General features: G+C 46.3%; 1 protein-coding gene across 1 annotated transcript; it reads right to left on the minus strand.

Moving 5' to 3' along the window:
• Nucleotides 1-1,472: 1,472 nt before the first annotated feature.
• On the minus strand, nucleotides 1,473-10,880 carry LOC119431056 (phospholipid-transporting ATPase ABCA3-like). Its single transcript, XM_037698520.2, has 4 exons — nucleotides 10,711-10,880; nucleotides 6,220-6,393; nucleotides 3,163-3,385; nucleotides 1,473-1,709 (listed from the first exon to the last, which is right to left on the minus strand). Exons 1-4 carry the CDS (start codon nucleotides 10,878-10,880, stop codon nucleotides 1,473-1,475), a joined length of 804 nt encoding a protein of 267 aa, XP_037554448.1.
• Nucleotides 10,881-20,152: the final 9,272 nt, after the last annotated feature.

The following is a 20,152-nucleotide window of genomic DNA, read 5'->3' on the forward strand; positions in this document are numbered from 1 at the left end:
TTTTATTGCGAGATCACTTATGTAGACACTCCAAGCGCATTTCTGCCATCGCCGTGAGGTTCCGTATAAAGTCCGACGGCAATCAAATCGTCGCCGCGCGCCGTACGCTGTGTGTGCGAGTGAAAGCGTACGAGGGTGAACCGGCAATGGCGACTCAAGTAACGCACGCGAGGAAGGCAGGCCTTAAGCGCGCGGTCATTCGCGCGCGAGGCACGGGGGCGAGGCAACGGACAGGGCGGGGGGGGGGGGGGGGTTGCGGAGTTATGCTCTGTCGGCTGCTGCTCACAGAGCGGCCGCGTGGGCGCCGTATCTTGAAAGCGAACAGCGGCGTGGGCAAAGTGGGCGCTCGAGCGGACTTCGCCCTCATTTTCAACGCGATCTGCGATGGGGCCAAAGTGCATGCGCCGAGTGCCGGTAGCTTCGTATGTGCTGTGCTTTCGACGCTTAGTTCGCGTTGAAGCGAAACGAGAGACAGCGCGAGGGTCAATTTACCCGCTGCTGCTGGAGCGCTTTGTCACTCCGGAGTTTTCACAGCGGTCATTCGTTTCATCACAGTTTCAGCGGTCATCGAGCGTGATGTCTTCATGTTTACCTGTGCGCGCGACACCATGCTCGTCTATTTAGTCGAGCGAATGTTTACAACTTGATACCGCCATTAAACTATCCTTGCTTCGTATAGTCACAATCGATGCTTCACCTTTCGGGCGAAAGTGTGACTTTATTTATTTAACTTTTTAACTAACACGAACGTTGAGCAATTTATGATAGACCAGGCAAGTTATTTAATAACGATGTGTCTCACCTAAATGTCACGAAATATGTAAATAGCTCTACAATATTCGTAAAGCAACACCGATTGTTCTAGTATCGTGTTGGACTCTCATCCGCATTCGTAGTATTGGTTCGTGTAAACATGTGATGGGATTTCAACATGCTTGCGATTACCTTGCAGTTAAGTGTGAACAATATTTCACCACGGCACCTAATTGTGCAAAAACCTTGGGCTTCTAATTACCGTTGCAAGGACTGGACAATAACAATCGCCAACTACAGGGGGCAGCATCATTTTGAGCGGGCGAAGACCTGGTAACGTTTCCTAGCCATCATCATCTGCGCAATTTATGCTCACTGCAACACGAAGGTCCCTCTCGGAGATATCCAATTAACGATGAATTGTGCCAGCTTACCCCATGTTGTTGCCGATTTCATCACACCACCTAGTACAAGCCGTCAATGACGGCGCTTCATTTCTTTTGGCACCTATTTAACTCTAATGGTTGACCGGTCCTATGCATTACTTAACTCGTCCAACCACATTTCATCTTATCTCATGACTCCTTTACCACTGCTAGAAAGAAGTGCACACAGAAGTGACCAACTTGCATAGATTTCACTTTATAAGAGTGCTCAAAAAGCATTTCCACAAGAGCGCCTTCATATTGCAAGTCGGCACAACATGCGAATGCCCAGGATCACAGTCCCAGCGGATTTGCCACGATGGGCGGCACGGCGCTCGCAGGCTGGACCACGGCGGCGGCTGCGGCCGCGTCGCTGGCCTCCTTGTGTGTCACGCTCAGGAAGATCTGTTCTAGCGACGTGTCCGAAATGAAGAAATCCTGGAGCTTGCGGCGCCGTTTGATGCGCGCCATGCGCATGAACATCTCGCTCCACAACATATTCACCCGCGACATCCGGAACTCCAACAGGCCCTGCGATCCACGAAAAGTCAGTCCATGCTCTCCTGTGAGGCGATATTACGCGCGAAAAAACTTTTCGGCTGCTTTGGTGACCTGGTGCTTTTAGTTTCTCTTTCAAATGCATACACAAGGGTTGTAAAAATGGCTGTAACTCCTGAACGGTTCAAGGTAAAAGAATCATTCTACTTGCTAAATAATATTGAATAGTATAGTTCTGGACATAAGCGGCCAGATTCACAAAGCTCTTCTTTCGTAAGTTGACTCGCTTTGCCATTGGCTGGCCGCGTAGGCCCTGAAGTACAGAAAAACTACACTTAAAGAGAGTTTTATGAATTTTCAAATGTTTTGTTTCATGAATGAATTTTCAAATTTTGAATTTTTTATGAATTTTCAAATGTTCTGTTTCAAATGCATACACAAGGGTTGTAAAAATGGCTGTAACTCCTGAACGGTTCAAGGTAAAAGAATCATTCTACTTGCTAAATAATATTGAATAGTATAGTTCTGGACATAAGGGGCCAGATTCACAAAGCTCTTCTTTCGTAAGTTGACTCGCTTTGCCATTGGCTGGCCGCGTAGGCCCTGAGGTACAGAAAAACTGCACTAAAAAAGAGTTTTATGAACTTATAGTTCCGTCAAAAACGATCAGTCCTGAAATAACTCCGGTTGCTATGCAAGAATGCGTTTAATTAACATGCTTTGCGAGGTTAGTATTTGCGGCTCTATAGTGCACTTTGTTGCACTATGCGTTACGGGTACCACACTTCGCCTACCACAGCGCCTTACTCGTACGCGGGGGCCAACTGGTGCTTCGATGCCCACTTTCTCAAGATACAGTTTGAAACCCCGTGCAGCGTCTGCGACCACGTGCTGTGACCCGAGGTGCAGTGTATCAAATGACAGAGCGTGCATCTTCGACCACTGGCGCAGCGTCTACACGACAGCGGCTTAATAGGCTAGCTGTCACGAGGAAAGAATGCGTGAACGCTCCCCTTGCCACCGTGTGGTACAGAACAGTGGTACCAGTGTCCTTCAGTACGTTTACCTTAAATGACGGCATACTTTTCATCATCGAGTGAATGATGGAAGCCCGTTTGGTCGGGATGATAAGTAAAACGCAAGGGGCCGGGACACTGAGATTGGCCCACGAAAACTGTTAGGCAGTCATAAAAAAGCGTGGTTAGTTCCCAAAGAAAGCTAAACGCTTTTTTTTGTAAGCCTTTGTGAGAGCTTTCGACACTGGCGACGATGGTTGCTAGGTAGGCTTATCGATCAGTAATATTGAATGGGAACCAAGTGTAGCGCCACACCAGGACTTGGATACAAGAAGTAACGTTGCGTGTTTTTTGGTTCCACCACATGTTCTTGTCCTGGTGCTTAGCGACACTAATTCGGCTCTGACACCAAAAGTGAAGCCTCACTTCATTATGAGGGGTGATTAGGAGGTGCAGCTGACTACGCGTACCTCGTAACTGTATGCCATCTCGGCTCCCGGAAAGGCCTTGCACACGTCGCTGACCACGTCCTGCTGGTAGAAAAAGTCCTCCTTCTTGTCGGGGTACGTCTTGACAATAATGGTGTACCCCTTGCCGAACTTATCTTTCAGCTGAGCCAGCGTGCCAAGGCACTGCAGTTTCCCAGCGTCCATGATGGCAATTCGGTTGCAGAGGAACTCGACGTCCGACAGGCTGCAGTGTGGTAGCCGCGGGGCACGCGGAAACAAAAGGTGAATACATGCAAAGAAGCTCAAAACACATCGTGTATTAAAGTATTAAATTATTCAGAACGTTGCGCTGTCCGGTAGGGTCGGCAAGACGCAGGCACCTCTCAACCACGCGGCGCATGGTACCGCGGATACGACAATCCCGGAGTTCCCGAGACGCTGCTGTCAGCCAATGGGCTTTGCGTATGCAGCGTCTCCAGCAGTCCTGGACAGTCCGCGACGACAAATTTAACCCTTTGGTGCCCACTGTTGCCCAGGAGCAATAGCCTAAAAACAATTTTTTTTCTTGAACGCACCCTGCTGAACAATACCGCTGGCGCTATCTATGGAATGTACCAAGACTAGTGAGCATCTTGAGCTTGAAGTAAATACGTAGAGATGGCAGCACCGCTCCTTTGTTGTTGTTTTTCTTGACTGTTCTGAGAGGTGCCAGCGCAAGGACCGCACACGCGAGTAAATTTGTTCAGGTATGGCGGTATAGGACACTACTATGACAAGTGCCGGATTTAGAATAGCTCATAAGGCCTTGTACGACATTTATGAGGAGGCTAAACGGTGTGGCCGCAATTTGTACAACAAACTTTTACTCGCCAAAAGTGGTGTTGCCCAGGAGCAACAACGGGCATATGCGGAGGCGTGATCACATGTAGGGAGATATCGTTTGTGGCAGTTTTTTACTGTGCTGATGCTAAAGCAAAGCAATAGCTATAGTGTTCATTCTACCGAATAGAATAAGGGTTCGTCATAAGGTCATATTTTTTTGTCTTTCATACATACATGGCGATGTCAAAAGAAAAAAAAGTGGCTGACTGATGAAGAAATTCAGGAGCTTATCTTTCTTCCGGACGGTGAATTGTCTGACGCTGACTTCGACAGCGACCCGGATGACCCCGGCTATGATCCGAGAGATGCTCGAAAATTGATTGATACCTTTCCACTAGAAATAGTGACCAATCTTCGCTATAAAGAGCCATGCGTAGAGGATGCCGACAATGTCAAGCGCTAATGTTGAAGCTTTGCCGGTTACTTCTCGTGCCGACTCGGTGGCTCAGCGCAAGAAAAAGAAAGAAAACGTTCGCTAGAACATGGAGGAAAGAAGACCTTTCGCTTGATGACACTGACTGGAATAAATAACAACGGAAGAAGAAATAATACTACTAATAATAATCATAGTAATAATAAAGGTAATAATAATAAAGATATTAAAAAATTTATAATAATTATAATAAAATAATTGTGAAATAATAGTGCAATAATAAATAGTGACCTATGCCTCCTTCCAAGCCGCAACTGCTTCAAGACACTCTATGTGAAGTAGGACCACAGATGCCCAACGTTGCTCTGGAGCAACACCTCATTTTGCAGCCATGAATAAACGTAATTTTTTTCTGACAGCATAATTCGCATATTTTGTCCGTCCTGTATGCATGCTAAAATTCCTATGATGCTCCTTATTGAAATAAAGTTTTGGGTATCAAAGGGTTAAGAAGACCCTGTCTCCGGGTTCGGCCCATTTTACTTGGCGAGAGACTGATCCCCGCAACGAAGGCTTATAGAAAGAATGTGCACAAAGCTTCGCGTTATTATAAAAAATATGCCCTTCGAGGTGTATATTTGTTGCAGGCCGGATATTTAGGCATCGCCTGTTCTTTCATAGAGTAATTTCGAGGGGAACGCAACCAGCCGCTGGCACATCTGTATGGGTATAGCGGAGGTAAGGAGGTAAAGACATTTAGGCCGATACGTTATACGAGTGATGTCGCGTGTTTGAGTCATTCGGCAAGACGGCAGCAACAGCCACAGTCAGAAAATTCTGGGACTGTTCAACCCAAAGGTTCCCTTCAATAAAGTACAGATGTGCACAGTTTCGCAGTGGCCTGAAAGTCTACACACATGCCTGCCGTGTGTCCGGCAAAGGCCGTCCAAAAATGAAGCGGTCCGCTTCATTTTTTCGGTAAGCGAGTCATGCAGCGAGCAGAGAATGACAACAGCCCGGGACACGGAAGCCGGGCCATTTTTGTCAACAACGCGTGCTTAGTGAATATCCGGGAATGGCGTAATTGCCTTGCTCTGCGCACAATGCTCTGTAGCTTTTTGGGAGGGCTAACTTTCGAAGCCTTTTGAATCGCGGGATCAACGAAAATCGGGTTCACGTGCTTCGGCCCAGCTGAAATGTTTGCCAACCCTTATCTGATTATCAGACTGATACTAGAAAATATCTCACTCATCTGCAACAATTATCAAGGTTATTTTAAAGAGGAGCTCGAACAACTTCAAAACCCTTTGTCTATAGATTCATTCAATATTTCTCATCTTGCGTCATCGTTGTATCATATTTGAAAGTAGAAAGCAAATGAACACTTCTTTCTAATCGTCGTCATATTTCAAGCCTCTGTATTTTTCATAGGTTCATACATACAGCACAGTGCGTCATACACCTTGCATTGATGCCTCACGCATACATCACAAGGCACCGGCCATCCACTTCAAAGTTCTCGCAGGTGTTTCCACACTATACTACTTTTTAAGCCTTTTTCTTTCGGGAAACGTCAGACTGCAGCGACCGTCCCCACCGAGTTGCATCTTTCGGCTGCACACGATGTTTTAGCAAAAGCTAAGAAAACTTGCATTTCAGTAAAACAGCAACATGTAAACCTGCCCCGTAAATACCACCCCTGACACAGTGCCCTTCTCAAAATAAACTAACTGAAACACTGAAGATGATTACGGGTTGTTCAACTAAGGCGCGTTGCTGCGTCAATCACAAATTCTTATTCAAAAGGCAAAAGGCAGACCAACCCGTGAGAACTCAGCAGTATGGCGATGTTGCTGACTCTCTGGAGCGCGCTGATGTAGTTCACAATGCGCTTGCGCGCGGTCGTGGAGATTTCAGCGTACGGTTCGTCCAGCAGCACAATCCGGGGCAAACCAATCATCGAGATGCAGATAGAGAGTTTTCGTCGGTTGCCAGCACTGCGAAATTGAAGTGTGCTAAAAATTTTATTCATTGATTCATTTATTTATCCACTCACTCATTCGATCAATCGAGCGAGCGAATTGGCAGAATGAATATATCCTAGTGAGTGAGTGAGTGAGTGAGTGAGTGAGTGAGTGAGTGAGTGAGTGAGTGAGTGAGTGAGTGAGTGAGTGGCTAGGACGATTGTAACCAGAGAACGGTCTGTGTTCGCAAGCAGTTTTCCTAACTGGAACACCTTTTTCACTAAATGAGCATTCATACGGGGACGTAGGAGTTCGAAGTGCACCTTAGCTGTCGAGTTGGTAATTAGTGTGATGTGGTCCAATCATATGGCTGTGATTTGTAGCCAGAGAACGTTCTATGTTCGCAAGCAGTGTTGCTAACTTGAGCACCCTTTTCATAAAATGAGCATTCACAGGGGGCCTTAGAGTTCCAAGTAGACCTTATCTGTAGAGTTGGCAATTAGTTTGATGTGTGCCAATCATCTGGCTGTGATTTACCGTTGTTAGAACCACCGACAACACACCTAAAACGTAAAATTATTGTTCACATCATATCGAAGCTAAGAAATTTCAGCAATAAGATATTTTCAAGGGACTTCATGGAGTAAACGAACACGACGTTCGAGCAATATCATCTCGTCGTATCAACCGTCTACTTTGATCTTTCCTTCGACTTAAAAAGAAAAACAAATTTCAGTGTCTCTTTCTCTTCCTGCACAATATTACGGCGAATAGCCGTCTAAAACACAGATTATATGAACACCGCCACCCTTCCATACCTGAAAAACTCCTCAGCTCCTCAAGCAGAGAAAATTCGTACAATATTTAAGTATTCCTGACGGGCAAGCTGAGTCTATTTCTCAGCAGAAAACTGAAGTTTCTCTTCAATCTCCTGCGACTGCACCACCCCTTACTTGCTGTTTCAGAGGAACACGTATCCGCCACTGGGCCTGCTGCTTTATATATGTCACATACATTTATAGCCACAGTCCGCTTCTGTCGGATACAACGGATCATTCTGAGCAGAAACCAAGGAAAATTCCGCCTGCTCAGAACGGCGTGTCTTTAATGTCACAAGCCTTGCCTCCGCGACGCAAGTGCTTAATTACACACACACAGAGACACACAGACACGCACTTACATTACCACAGGGTCCCATTTCCGAGCTTACGACTGCTTTACTGAATGCAACTAAATTTCAATCCTCAGCCTGGCTTCGCTTCATATCTTTGTTGCAAAGCGGCAAATGTGCAGTGCAAGGCCATGCCACCGAAGCAGGCTGATCACTCATGGTTACGAGCCTCACGATGATCGAGAGCTTCGGCGCCACAGGACATGCGCAACTAAAGCAGTGGCAATGTGAACTTGTTGGTTATTCATCTTGGGAAGAACCAGTTGTGGTATAGAGAAGGCACGGAGACAGAAGAAGACACACGACATGCACACACACAGGGCTACTTTTCAATAAAAGTGGACTGTAGCTGAATGAAGCACTCGATGTGTGTATTTCATTTGCCTTTCCTTGTACCTGTGTACCCTCTGCGCCTGCTACTCGCTCTTCCCAAGGTTCAACTATACTTTGTAGTTGATCTGGAATCTTGGATAAAGGCTATGCTCAATAGCACATTTTTACGAACTCTCCATCTCTTTTAAGAGATCGTAGCTTGGGCTAACGGCAAAACAAAAACCTCATTCCTTGACTGAGTATTCCCTCAGAAATTTGGTATGTCAAAAATAACGAGCCTTAAACTAATGTTTGAAGAAACGCCAGGCGTTTTTGCAGCGCATAAGCTCAAGTGCTTCGTTGCGCTTTATCGCAGTTGATTGAATCGGCAATTTTGAGCACCAAAGCACAGCAGTGAAGTAAAAAAAAGTAGATTGTTCATAATTTCTTCGCTCAAGATACTCGGTCGTCAATTAGCGTCAACTGTGTATCGACAATGAATCACCGATACTCAAAGCCGAGCGGCAAAAGTTTTTCAACTACTTGGTTTCACAATCGCCGTCGACGAATGCAGGGACCATGTTTGAGAAGGGTTCCAGCAGTGAAACTTTCGAATGGAATTGAATAAAAAAGTTTACGGAAAAATACCTCCAATGATAACATCGAATATTTTCTCACTTTTACAGCAACTTGAAAATTGAAGTTTGCCCGGAATGCGATAAAATACATTGGCACATGCATGTAGTGACAAACAAATGAGGAGTTTGTAAATGATAAACTGCTTCCTAATATCTGAGAAGCCATGGCACTGACAGTAATGAAACAAGGAAACAGCATGTTCTCTGATGTACAGTCATTAGCCGTATGAAGGGGAACAGTGAACTTTTTTTTAATGTGAAAGCATTATATGCCCCATTACGGGAAAATCTGGCGTCGTCGTCGGCGGCGTGACCGAGTGATGGTACAAAAAATGGCCGACAGCGCATAGAGTAAAACACGTCAAAAATGCTCGGATTGAGGTCAAAATTCTCAGGGAGGTTCCTCTAAATAAAGTAAATCAATGGCTTTGAAAAGAAACTGTGGTACATTTCGGACTGGGTGGGAATCGAGCCCAGGCCACTTGGGTGCGAAATGAGAACGTTTCCCCGACGCCACGGCGGCTCCATGGTTATGCCTGACCAAAGTTGGGCCTAGTGCGTGCTTCATTGGACAAGTAAGCTCGGAGCCATCTGGCTGACTAAAGGTTTCACCAAAGGAACCATAAGGCTGTAGCGCCCTCCTTTGGGCCGGCCTTTCGTCTGTCGTGTTCCTTGTTGCGCTGTTCTGAAGCCATGCGGCGCGTATAGAACCCGGATAGCGCGCGCCCGCATGAGAAGAAAATAAAGACGCCACCTGGCCGTGGCACGCGAAACCACGGCTGGCGGTTATATTCTGGCGTCTGTTAGGGTCAGCCGGGTCTTTCCTTCTCTCCTGAGGTATAAGCCTACAAGGCTTTCGCATTCCCAAACTTAAGCAGTTTTAAGTTTCTCTGCGCCGAATGTTTTTAAACGAATGTTTAACCCCTGATTAAAATAAAATATGGGATTTTACGGGACAAAACCACGATCTGGTTATGAGGCACGGCGTAGTGGGGGACTCCGGAAATTTGGACCACCTGGGGTTCTTTAACGTGCACCTAAATCGAAGTACACGGGTGTTCTCGCGTTTCGCCCCCATCGAAATGCGGCCTCCGCGGCCGGGATTTGATCCCGCGACCTCATGCTCAGCAGCCTAACACCATAGCCACTAAGCAACCACGGCGGGTGATAGCTCCTGATGCATGGTTTCTAATCTAGGACCTTGACACGTAACAATCAGTTTTCCTGTTCAGAATTAACTCGCGTTGAACACTTTTACGAAGGGCATTTGTGTCTAGGCCTCAGGGACGTTTGAAAAAAAAAATTGTGTTCCCTGTCACATTGGTGACGACTCTATCTGCAGGGTTGTGTTCGCTGAATGAGAGAAATGAGATACTATAGAGCAGCGCACATGACTTCCAACGCATGCAAACATGGTGAGATTGGTAAAATAAAAAATGACAAGGAATTCGTAAATAGGCTGCCTAAAATCTTGCTATGCTTCGAATGAGCGGAAATCTTCAGTACACGTGGTGGGCTACGTGTGTTCATCGAAGTTCACTAGTGCCCCTGCACAACAGCCGCTGCTATCCTGCTGCATAATCATTCGGAGTATTTATCACATCTATCGTTCTGTTTCCCTACAGACACAAATGATTGTCGCACTGCGGCAAGTTGGGATAATTGCTGGATGTTCGTCATGTAAAAAGGGGGATAACTGCGCTAGAATACAAATAATTGTATTTATCACTTATATATTCGAACAAAATGAATACTCGATAGCTTCAAGTAGTGAATTTTTGAATGGAATGGAAATTGAATATTGTAGACTATTCTATCCGCATTCAAAATTTTAATATTCGCACACCCCTACTATGGAGCTGATGAGCGCCCTGTGGACGTCTCAGAGTGCGTCTACCAAGATCAACTAGTAGAGGACCATTGTTTAAGCAAATGTCATTCGCAACGTACGGTGAGTTACCAATTTTATTATGAGATCTGCATGCTTCAGGGAGTAATGAGAGCCGACATCATACGTACAGGTTTTATGTCGTGTATTATTGTCTTATTGCGCCGAACAAACGCGAGCTCCGTGGCTAGATTTTGACGGTCAATGGCGTGCTATAAAAGTCGGTTTCCTGTGTCCTATAATTTCGAGATACCGACCCGAGAGTAGTGCAGAAGGACGTGAAACCATTACGAGCTGGATGTTTTCCTTTAAAACATGCCCCCGACGAAACGAACGTGTACCTGTATGTGCCGACGAGGTAGTCGGCTATCTCCTGCAGGCGGAAGACGTACAGCAGCACTCTCAGGTACTCGGTCGTCATAGGAACGCCTCGGAGGCGTCCGAAGAGCAGCAGTGTCTCGACGCCCGTCAGCATGTCCAGCAGACCGTCTCTTTGCGGACAATAACCCATGTACCGCCAACACTGCGATGGACGTGATGGTAGCGATTCCCGTGATGCGAGGTCATTATTATAGTCCCCGATATTAGCGTTTACAGTTTATCAGGCTACCAGAGCCATGGACGACTGCAGCAATGTTGGCAGCGATATCTTGGGACACTTTATACAACTATAACATGCGTGAAAAAGACATTTCTGTCAAGTGAGTGGTTTCGTCGAAGATAAATCATAAAACGACTCTACGTTAACGATTATGTCGCTCCCGATGCTGTACACCACCAATTAAGTAGGTTATAGGAGGTCACTGCAGTGTTAGCTTCGTGGGGTCTCTGCTTCAACTCTGCTTCTCAAGGTGTCGCTACCAGCCTTGCGGCTCCCGTGCAGCTCTCCCGTGTTGCAGTATTCCGCAAACGCTCATACACTGAAACCCTGTACTGTTTACAACTTTGTGTCAAAAGTCGACAAGCGCCAGCATGTGTTACGGAAAGTGTCTGTGCCTCGAGTTATGCGGCTGTCACTTACGAAACTAAACACTCCATCTGAGAGCCGCGAGATGCCGCAATATGCTAAGTTTGTGCCCGATGGTCGAACAACTAACTTTGTAGTTAGCGCACAAGCAATCATGAACACGTCTCACTCGATTACCACGCACTCTAATAGTAAATTCCACTGGCGGATCTGGAGCAAGTTTTTTTGCTCCGCGGCCGAGAATTTGAATTCCACTGGCGGATCCAGAGCAAGATCGCATGTTCCACTGGGCGATTTGGGGCAACTTGCTCCGCGACGGAGCACTCCGCGTTGATCCGTCTTATAGAGCCGGATTTCGCCGGAACTCCAGCGACTAGGCGCCGTCACTTCCGGAACAATCGGGTACGTCGGTTGCTTGCAGCGCTTTTTCAAGCGCGGTCTGGTAACCCTGTGGCGTTGTGTACAGTTCTGAAATGGCGTCGTTCGACCCTGCCGGATTGCTCGTTGCTTTGAGCGATAGCGAGAGTTCGCACAGTTCCTTTTCAGAAAGCAGCAGCAGCAGCGATGAGGATGAGTCGTACGTACTGTACGAAATTTTATTTAATGAAATGTTTGCAGAGCCTCCGCACAAACGCCCCAAAATCGTCGGCTACGTCGAAGAAGACGCGAAGTGCAGTTGCCGCTGTGCCTAGAACCCCCAACGTGGTCTAATGCGAGATTGGCAACATGGGTAACCGGATGCGTGCGACAACTTCCGCGGCAATCCCTGCCGGAGCGTGTTTATTTTTCACTGGTCGATCGGGATCGGGTTGCTCCGCGGCGGATTTTCTTGCTCCCTCGTGGATTCGGCACACCGCTCCAGATCCGCCAGTGGAATTCACTATAACTATCAAAACGCTGGTGGTGGAAGAGCGGTAACAGCAGCAAGCCAATTGACGTTCGTGCTGTCTCTCGCATCAACGCGAACTAAGCGGCGAGAACACTTCGCGCACGAGCCTATCAGCACTCGGCGCACTCGGTCCTCATCGCAGATCGTTTTCAAGATAGGGGCCCCGCGGCCGCGCCATACGCAACCGCTGCCGGAATAGAACGCCCCCCCTCTTTCTTCCGTGTCCCTCTCGCACGTTGGAAGACGGCGCGCTTCCGCGCCGCTTGCTTCCCTTGCGCGCGCGTGATTGAGCAGCCATCGTCGCCTCACCCTCGCACGCTTTCACTCGCTCATATAACATATGGTGCGCGGGGGAACGTCACGGCGACTCCGACGGTGGGAATGCGCCTGAAGTGTCCATATTAATGATAAAAACACTGTTATATGCTGATTAAATGCTGAAAGGATCGTTTCCATGTATGCATGTAGGCACGGCTCCTGAAGTTTACTGTCGTAAAAACCGGCTTTTGTAGTCTGCACACCGAGACGAAGTTGAGACACCCTGTGCTTTGATTGGCAGGTTGATGCTAAAAACTGGATATTTGTGTCAACCTGTGGTGTTTAAAACGCACTTCATGGGTGATTGTCGTCGTCTGCGACAACACAACGGTCTAATTCGCATCAGTGTCAATTTCGCGAAAGCTGCTCCAACAGGACGTCTAACAGACATCTACAGATATACAGTTCCTCATTTAGCCGATTTTACATGAGTGATCGACATTTCACGTAACCACTTCACAGATAACCTTGAAAAGGATCGAAGACAATGAGCGTTATAATGTGCAAGGGCTCACACGAGGATATTGCGCTGTAGTACGGAAAAGAAGGACCAAAAAGTCGACAATTATCGTACGAAAGCAATCGAAAAAAAAAGGAATGGCGCAATGGTCGCTCAACCGTGGACGGGCAAAATTACAGGGCCAAGGCGCTCACCTTCCGCCTCTCGCGGACGATGGAGAAGTTGGAAACGATGGCGTCGCCTTGGTGCGGCAGAATTTCGCCCGTGAGCAGGCGGAACGTGGTTGTCTTTCCCGCGCCGTTGACGCCGAGCAGGCCGAAACACTCGCCAGTGCGCACGGTGAAGCTCAGCCCCTGCAGACGAACCCATTACGTGAGGACGAATCTACTGTAGAATAATTTACACCCCCAAATAGAATGAGAGCATAAATCGACCTAAACTCACATTCTTACACCCAAAAGGGGGTCAAGGTGTGAGTTAAGATTTACACCGTTATTGACTTTACGTTGGTAAATAATTGTACAGTGTACAATGCACGCATCGGAATGATGCATAGTTTCTTTCAGCTGATATGTGCTTCACCTCTCTTCGAGTAAAGTTACCGTAATCAAAAGACACAAGGCGAACCATTGTTCAAGTAGCTAGTGTAAGAACATAGAAAGCGAACCTATATGCCCGACAGTAAGCAACTGTGATCACTTCTCAGGCTTCATTCTTAGCCTGTAAAAGTTGAATGAAATCATGGATTTGTACGTGTTTTATAAAATAACGATTTAACCACGAGGCACGCCGTAGTGGGGTACTCTAGATTCGTTTGGACCACCTGCGGTTCCTTAACGCGCTCCTAAATATAAGTACACGGACGTTTTTTGCGTTCTGCCCACGTGCGTTATCCGCGTCTGGGATCGAACAAGCGACCTCGAGCCCAGCAGCACAATTGGGGATACCACTGCACATAGGCTACTTTATCCCTTTTAGGACGGCGTACATTTTTTTACAATATTATTGAGATTTCTTTCGAGTGGTATGACTAATTGAGGTACTTAGGTATAGTTGGCAGCAAGTTTCACTTCTCAGCACCAAGTCCCTTATTTAGAAAAAGGGGGACGTATTTGTCTCACTGGCGCTAAATAGTATATCAAAAAGCGGGATACATATGTTGTATTGACTCTCCAGGGTCGCAATGGAAAATTGTTTCTGGCTACTTGGCAGGTAAAACAAACACTCTTGAATGTTTTTGTGTCACATTAGTAAATGAGATGCTTAGAAGTAGTTTGCAGCTAATTTCTCTCCTATACAAAAAGTGGAACTCGTTTGACCCCCTGACCTTCCAGGGCTTCAGTAAAAAAAAGTTGCATGTAACCAGTTTCTTTATAATATGGCCCGAAACATGCCGTGCAAAGTGGCACAGCGGAGGCCACACAGAAAAAAGTTTGTACGCACTTCTCGCACGGCGTCGTGCAACACCTGCGCTGATGCCCTTTTTCTTTTCTTTTTTTTTTGCACGTGCGTGCTTTTTTTTTTCGTGTGCATTCATTAGGACGAGTATCGTGACCTCGCTATCACCTCAATTTTTGCAAAAATGGGCGCTTATTGCTGAGAAAAGGTGTATAACTAAATGCAGGAATCGGGAATTACTTATCGGGCATCTTGACAACTTCCTTCTCACAAGAAAATGTGGGCCATATCCAGGAAGCGTCCCAACAAGGAAAACAATATTTATAGCTCTTGCGTGCTAGTCGTTAGTTAGTAACATCTCCCAAAACTAGTCTGAAATGAAATGTTGAATTGCAGACTGTAGATGGAAAGCAGCAAGACACAAACCAGACAAATGCGTCTCTTTGCTGCTGAGAAGCTTTTTTTGCGTATATCACAAACTGGGACGCATGTGTCCCACGTCCTACAGTAGGTTATAGAAGCCCTGTAATGCCACCATTACGGGCTGCTGACATGGCAGTCTTACAACTAGAGAGGCTAACCCACTGCCCCGCAGTCCACTCTTATGCGTGAAAATGGTTATACATAAGAGTTCTGTGCTTAATATGACACGATGTGACTGCGCCTCATATTAGAAATTCTTTGTTTAGAAGCCTAAGACAGCTGTGTCCACAAACTGGAAACAAAAAGAGCGTTGTATATAGCACGTGAGAACTTACCTGGAGCACAGAAACACTATCAATGTAGCCGTAGGCCTTGTAGAGGCGATTTACTATCATGTAAGGACGCGATGAGGTGGCCGGCAGCTGACCGTTCACCAGGGCCTTCACCAGCTGGTTCTCAAGCACAACATCCGTGTCTTCGTCCTTGTAAAGAAGTCGCAGGAGGAATGCATAAGATTATAGCGACACTAACAAAAGCCGTGCCACGTTCACCGAAGCGGTTAGTAAATCTTATCGCGTAAACAGATGTAGAGAACTTCCACGTCACGGAAAATAGGTGTCGCTGCATTTGATTTATGCACGGAAGGTTGTGAAGGCAGAGCGTAAAAAATAAGGGTATCAAGCAAATGATAAATGAAGCGCATAGCCGATGTACATGACTGCTCAGCGTTGACCGGAGTTCCGGAGACTCTTTCCAAAATTATTTTAGCAGAAAGATTTATTTAACGATTACGGACGAAATCCGTGTAAAATAAAAACGTACATAATCACCAATATATTAAGCGCGAATAAACCAAAATCAGGCAAGTTTGTACTCGGTCGCGAAAAGCTTGGGCACAGCGAAGCTTACTGGCCGCTACTGCGAGGTATTAACTTGGTTGCTGCTAGGTCTTAGTTTGGTTTAACTTAACTACGCGTGTAGGAAGGTATTCTCGAGCGATCATTTTCGGAGGTACCTTACCTTTCGCGACATTCCACGTGACTAGCGCTGGACGCGTGGGCGCCTACGAGCGACGGCGCTCTTGGCCTGCCACAAACGCAGGCAGGCTAACCAAGGTTGGCACAGTGCCAAGAACGCTGCTGCTTTCCGACGCCGAACGAGTTGGAGGCTAGCCGCTCGATATCAATCCGCCAGCTTCGCCGTGTCTTCAGCTTTGCGCGGCCTAGTGCAAGCTTCCGCTTTTTTTTCTCCTGGCTCCACAGCTACGCACCACAAATTACAGCTGGCTTAAACAGTTTCGCTGTTAAAAAACTCGCAGTTAAGCCTTAAAGGCCAAGCATCGATTGTGATAGCAAATTATTAGGCAGCTATACGAAGTAAGCATAGCAGTTTTATCGTCCGTATAAACTTGTAAAGCACGGTGTCACGCGCGCACAAGCAAACATGAACACATCAATCGATGGCCGCGGACACTCGACGTAAGAATGCTGGCATGAGCAAGCGCAGCGGCAACAGCGATCGAATCGACTTTCGTGCTGGCTCTCCCTTCAACGTGAACACATCGCACGCGAAGCTATCAGCACTTGGCGCACTCTGCCCCCATCCCAGATTGCTTTGAAGATAGGGTCCGTGCGGCCGTGCCATACGCAGCACCCGCCGGTGTAGAACGCCCTAACCCCCGCACCCCCATGTGCCTTGCACGCGATTGAAGAAAGCGCGCTTCCTTCCCGCTTTTTTCCTTAGGCCTGCTTCACATGATGCAATATTTAACGCACCGAAAGCGCGATTTCTGTCGCATGCGACGGAAGTCGCCCCCCCCCCCCCCCTTCTTTTTCGGCGGCGACCAACCGGTTGGTGCGACGTGCGACCGGTTGTACGTCGTAGCTGAGAGCAATTTCGCGGGTAGTTTTGGGAAATGGCGTCGGTCGCTCAATGGAATGTTTATAGATACTTTTTTATCAATAAACGTGGGCTCAACTAGCCTCGAACAGTGCAACGAATTAAGTGGAGCCGTGGATTGCGCAAGTGGTACACACCATTTGCAGCGACACGCGAACAATCGTAGGGCAGATCCGCTTCTTAGATTTTTATGCATTTGTTGACACGATACGTTGCTAATCAAGCGACGCTTTTTGAACGCTGGCTTCGGTTGCTGATAGAGCGTCCTGTTGCGTGCATTTCCGTTATTCACACGCGCTGCGAGTTGGTAAATGCTGCGAGTTGTTGTCCCTCACGAGAAGACAAGGCCTGTAGATGTCCCAGTTTTCTGGTTGTACAAGCTACTCGCCATATACGAAAACGCCACACTTGTAGCGCGATACAATTTTACGGACGCAACAAATAAAAAAAAATCATGCAACCACGGAAAAGTGCTGCGGCGAAATGGTCCCCCTATACGCGCTACCATTTAGTTGCACTCTGTTGGTTTCGGCTTTCACGCGTATTTTACCCAATTACCTATCTCATTTCAAGGTTCAGCTACTTCCGCTGTGAGACGCGACTGCTTATCCAGCTCGCAAAGTGAACGGTCACACTATATATTCTACAATATTTTCTACAATACATATTTATCGCTTTGACTGGGAATAAACAGCATCGTCAATTGTTTTCGAAGCATTATTGCACGATAGGCATTATTTAAACAGCATATCTCATTTTTCGATGCTATCATTTGTAACCTGCACAGCATCCAATGAACCTTCAATGTGTTACAGACTTTGTATCCTTACAGCACCTGTATTAGCCCTCACATTAAAAGGTAAGTGGATATTGCACTCATTACAGTGCATTCAATTTATTTTATTCATGCTGGTCGTAACATATCGCAGTATTCTAAAGAACTACTTCGCCATAAACATTCTTGCCTTGCTTCTCTTTCTCTACCTCCTGTAAAACACGCGCACCAATGTGAAAAGTAGGCAAAGAGCTCGGTTTTATAAGCAGCAGATAATATTAAACAAAATCAAATCAAAACTGTGCAGCGAAGTCAGCCGATTGCATCCCTTCCTGTGAAGGATAGAATCTTTTCAAGTACGGATAGTTCTTTCACGTCCACAGCTCAAAGTGCGCAGACGCGCCACGAGGCATACGCCGTGTTTAACAAGACGGTCTCAATGTTGCTAAAGAGTTTGCAATTACACGTATTACTGCATAAACTCGTATAACCACATCCTATCACTAATCAGACGAGATGGCTCCAACTCATATTCACCAAAATTATACTCAGGCGAGCTTGCTCCGACTGCAATTCGTCATAATTATATTCAGCCGAGCTTTCTCTCTACTAATGTGCTATCGCAATTGATGATTCGCATTTCTGGTGTTAATGTCTATATGTTAAAAATTTAAGGCGGTCGCCTCAAAAATTTCAGTGTTCAGATTCTGAGATTTGCAAAGGTAAAAATCTTTATTCCATTCTAGTTCATGAAGAAAGCTCATATAATGCGCGCTGAATAAGCTATGCTTATAGATATTGCTATGCTTAGAGATATTGCCAATGCCCCTCATGTTTCCTCAGAACATATTTACTATGCTATTAACATTCAAGCAGCTTTTCAACAATGTAAATCAGCTTCCCCTGTTTTAAACACTGGGTTAATGCAGTTGTACCTTGACACTTTCTTTCCACTTTCTCATTTTGGTTAAATAATCTACTTTGAATATACCTCCTATTAGTATTCTCTAAAATTGGTTTAATACAGGTTAAATAGATGACTAGCTTAACAGATTGGGATGCTTGCTTTCATTTCCAGGAAAGCAAAGATTGCATATGCTCTAGTTGCATACGTTTTTGGTAATCTGAGGTGTTCAGCCCCACTTTTAAGATAATGGAGTGAAGCAAGTAGAAGCACACGCATGCCAAAGAGAAGAGCTTTTTACTTTAAGCTTGCACTACGAATACAAAAACACACCGTTCTATTTCGTTATTAAACAAACAAACGTACTCCTAATACAGATACACATTATAGTAACAGCGCGAGACACAGGACGAGAAAGTAGACGATGCCCATATCTGCTAGAATGCTATGATGTTACGTACACAACTGACTGCAGCCCCTAAGAAATTGTGGTGTCGGCTTTTACGCCTTTAGAAATATTCAGAGAGCACTTGTATGAATAATTACAGCACACGCCCCGCGACGGATGAACCAGGTTGGCACTAAGATTAAAGACAAATTCCATTGCACGTTCAGTAATTACACACAGATCATGCGCGGGTTCCTTCAGGGGCACACGCGGGCTTTTGGGTTGGTGCTAGCTGCTAAGTTTGGTAACCGCTTATGCGCAGTTATGAGGAATATACACACATACTTTCTTCAGAAGCTAACGTTAAGCCCGGGTAGCGCGAGGGTCTCTCTGCGTTGACTTGAAGGCTTCGCTGCAGCCGAATTACGAATACTGGGGACAGATATGAGGACAGCTATTCGGTCTTGTTGATAGGTCCACTTGTGTTTTTGTGTAGCGCATGCAGAACAACACGGAAAAAGAAGACACTCGACCTTCAGAAACCGCTGTTGCGCACTCCAAAACAAATTAAACATTGAAGTTTTGAAGCATTTGAGCGCGCAGGTTTTTTTTTTTCATTACATTTGAAAAATTATGCGAGGTATGCCGCAAAACGTGACAGCAAGCATCACTGGGCGTCTCACCAGATGCATCGTTGACATCGCAATTATCTTAAATGAACCTGCTGAACTTCGCACTCAGACATGTGCGACTGCGTCGATTTTTGTCGCTCCAGTCGCAACATGTAAAACAGCCTTTACGCGCGCGAGATTGAGCCACCATCGTCGGATCACCCTCGTACGCTTTCACTCCCGCATACAGCATACGGCGCACGGCGATGACGTTATCGCATTTGGATGTCTTGCGGAACACTACGGCGACGCCGACGGCATAAATGCGCCTAGAGTATCCATATAATTGCTATCGCAAAAAGAAATCTTATTACTGTTGCTAGTTTCAAGTTCTTACCTAGTAAACATTTCGTAACCACTGATGGTTCTCACTTGAATTGGAGCAAGGGCGACAGTGACTATTTGGGAAAGTTATTGAGTATTTTATTTAATTACCGATTTCAATGTGAACTGTCCCAAGTTTATCGTGTCTGAAACAGCTGTAATGTTTGTTAGCGAAAAACAATTGGCCGCATATCTGCTTGCTTCGCTGCAAAGAAGACTATCGTCTTCCGACGATAGTCTTCTGGCGCCCCTGATACGTAACACCCTATTTTTCCCCTCTCACCCCTCACACTCTTCCCTTCCCCTCTCATTCCTCCCATGATGGATGCAATAGATGTTTTGCTGAATTCATTCAAATTTCACACGT

The sequence above is a fragment of the Dermacentor silvarum genome, chromosome 10 (genome assembly GCF_013339745.2).
Source record: "Dermacentor silvarum isolate Dsil-2018 chromosome 10, BIME_Dsil_1.4, whole genome shotgun sequence".
Lineage (NCBI taxonomy): Eukaryota > Metazoa > Arthropoda > Arachnida > Ixodida > Ixodidae > Dermacentor > Dermacentor silvarum.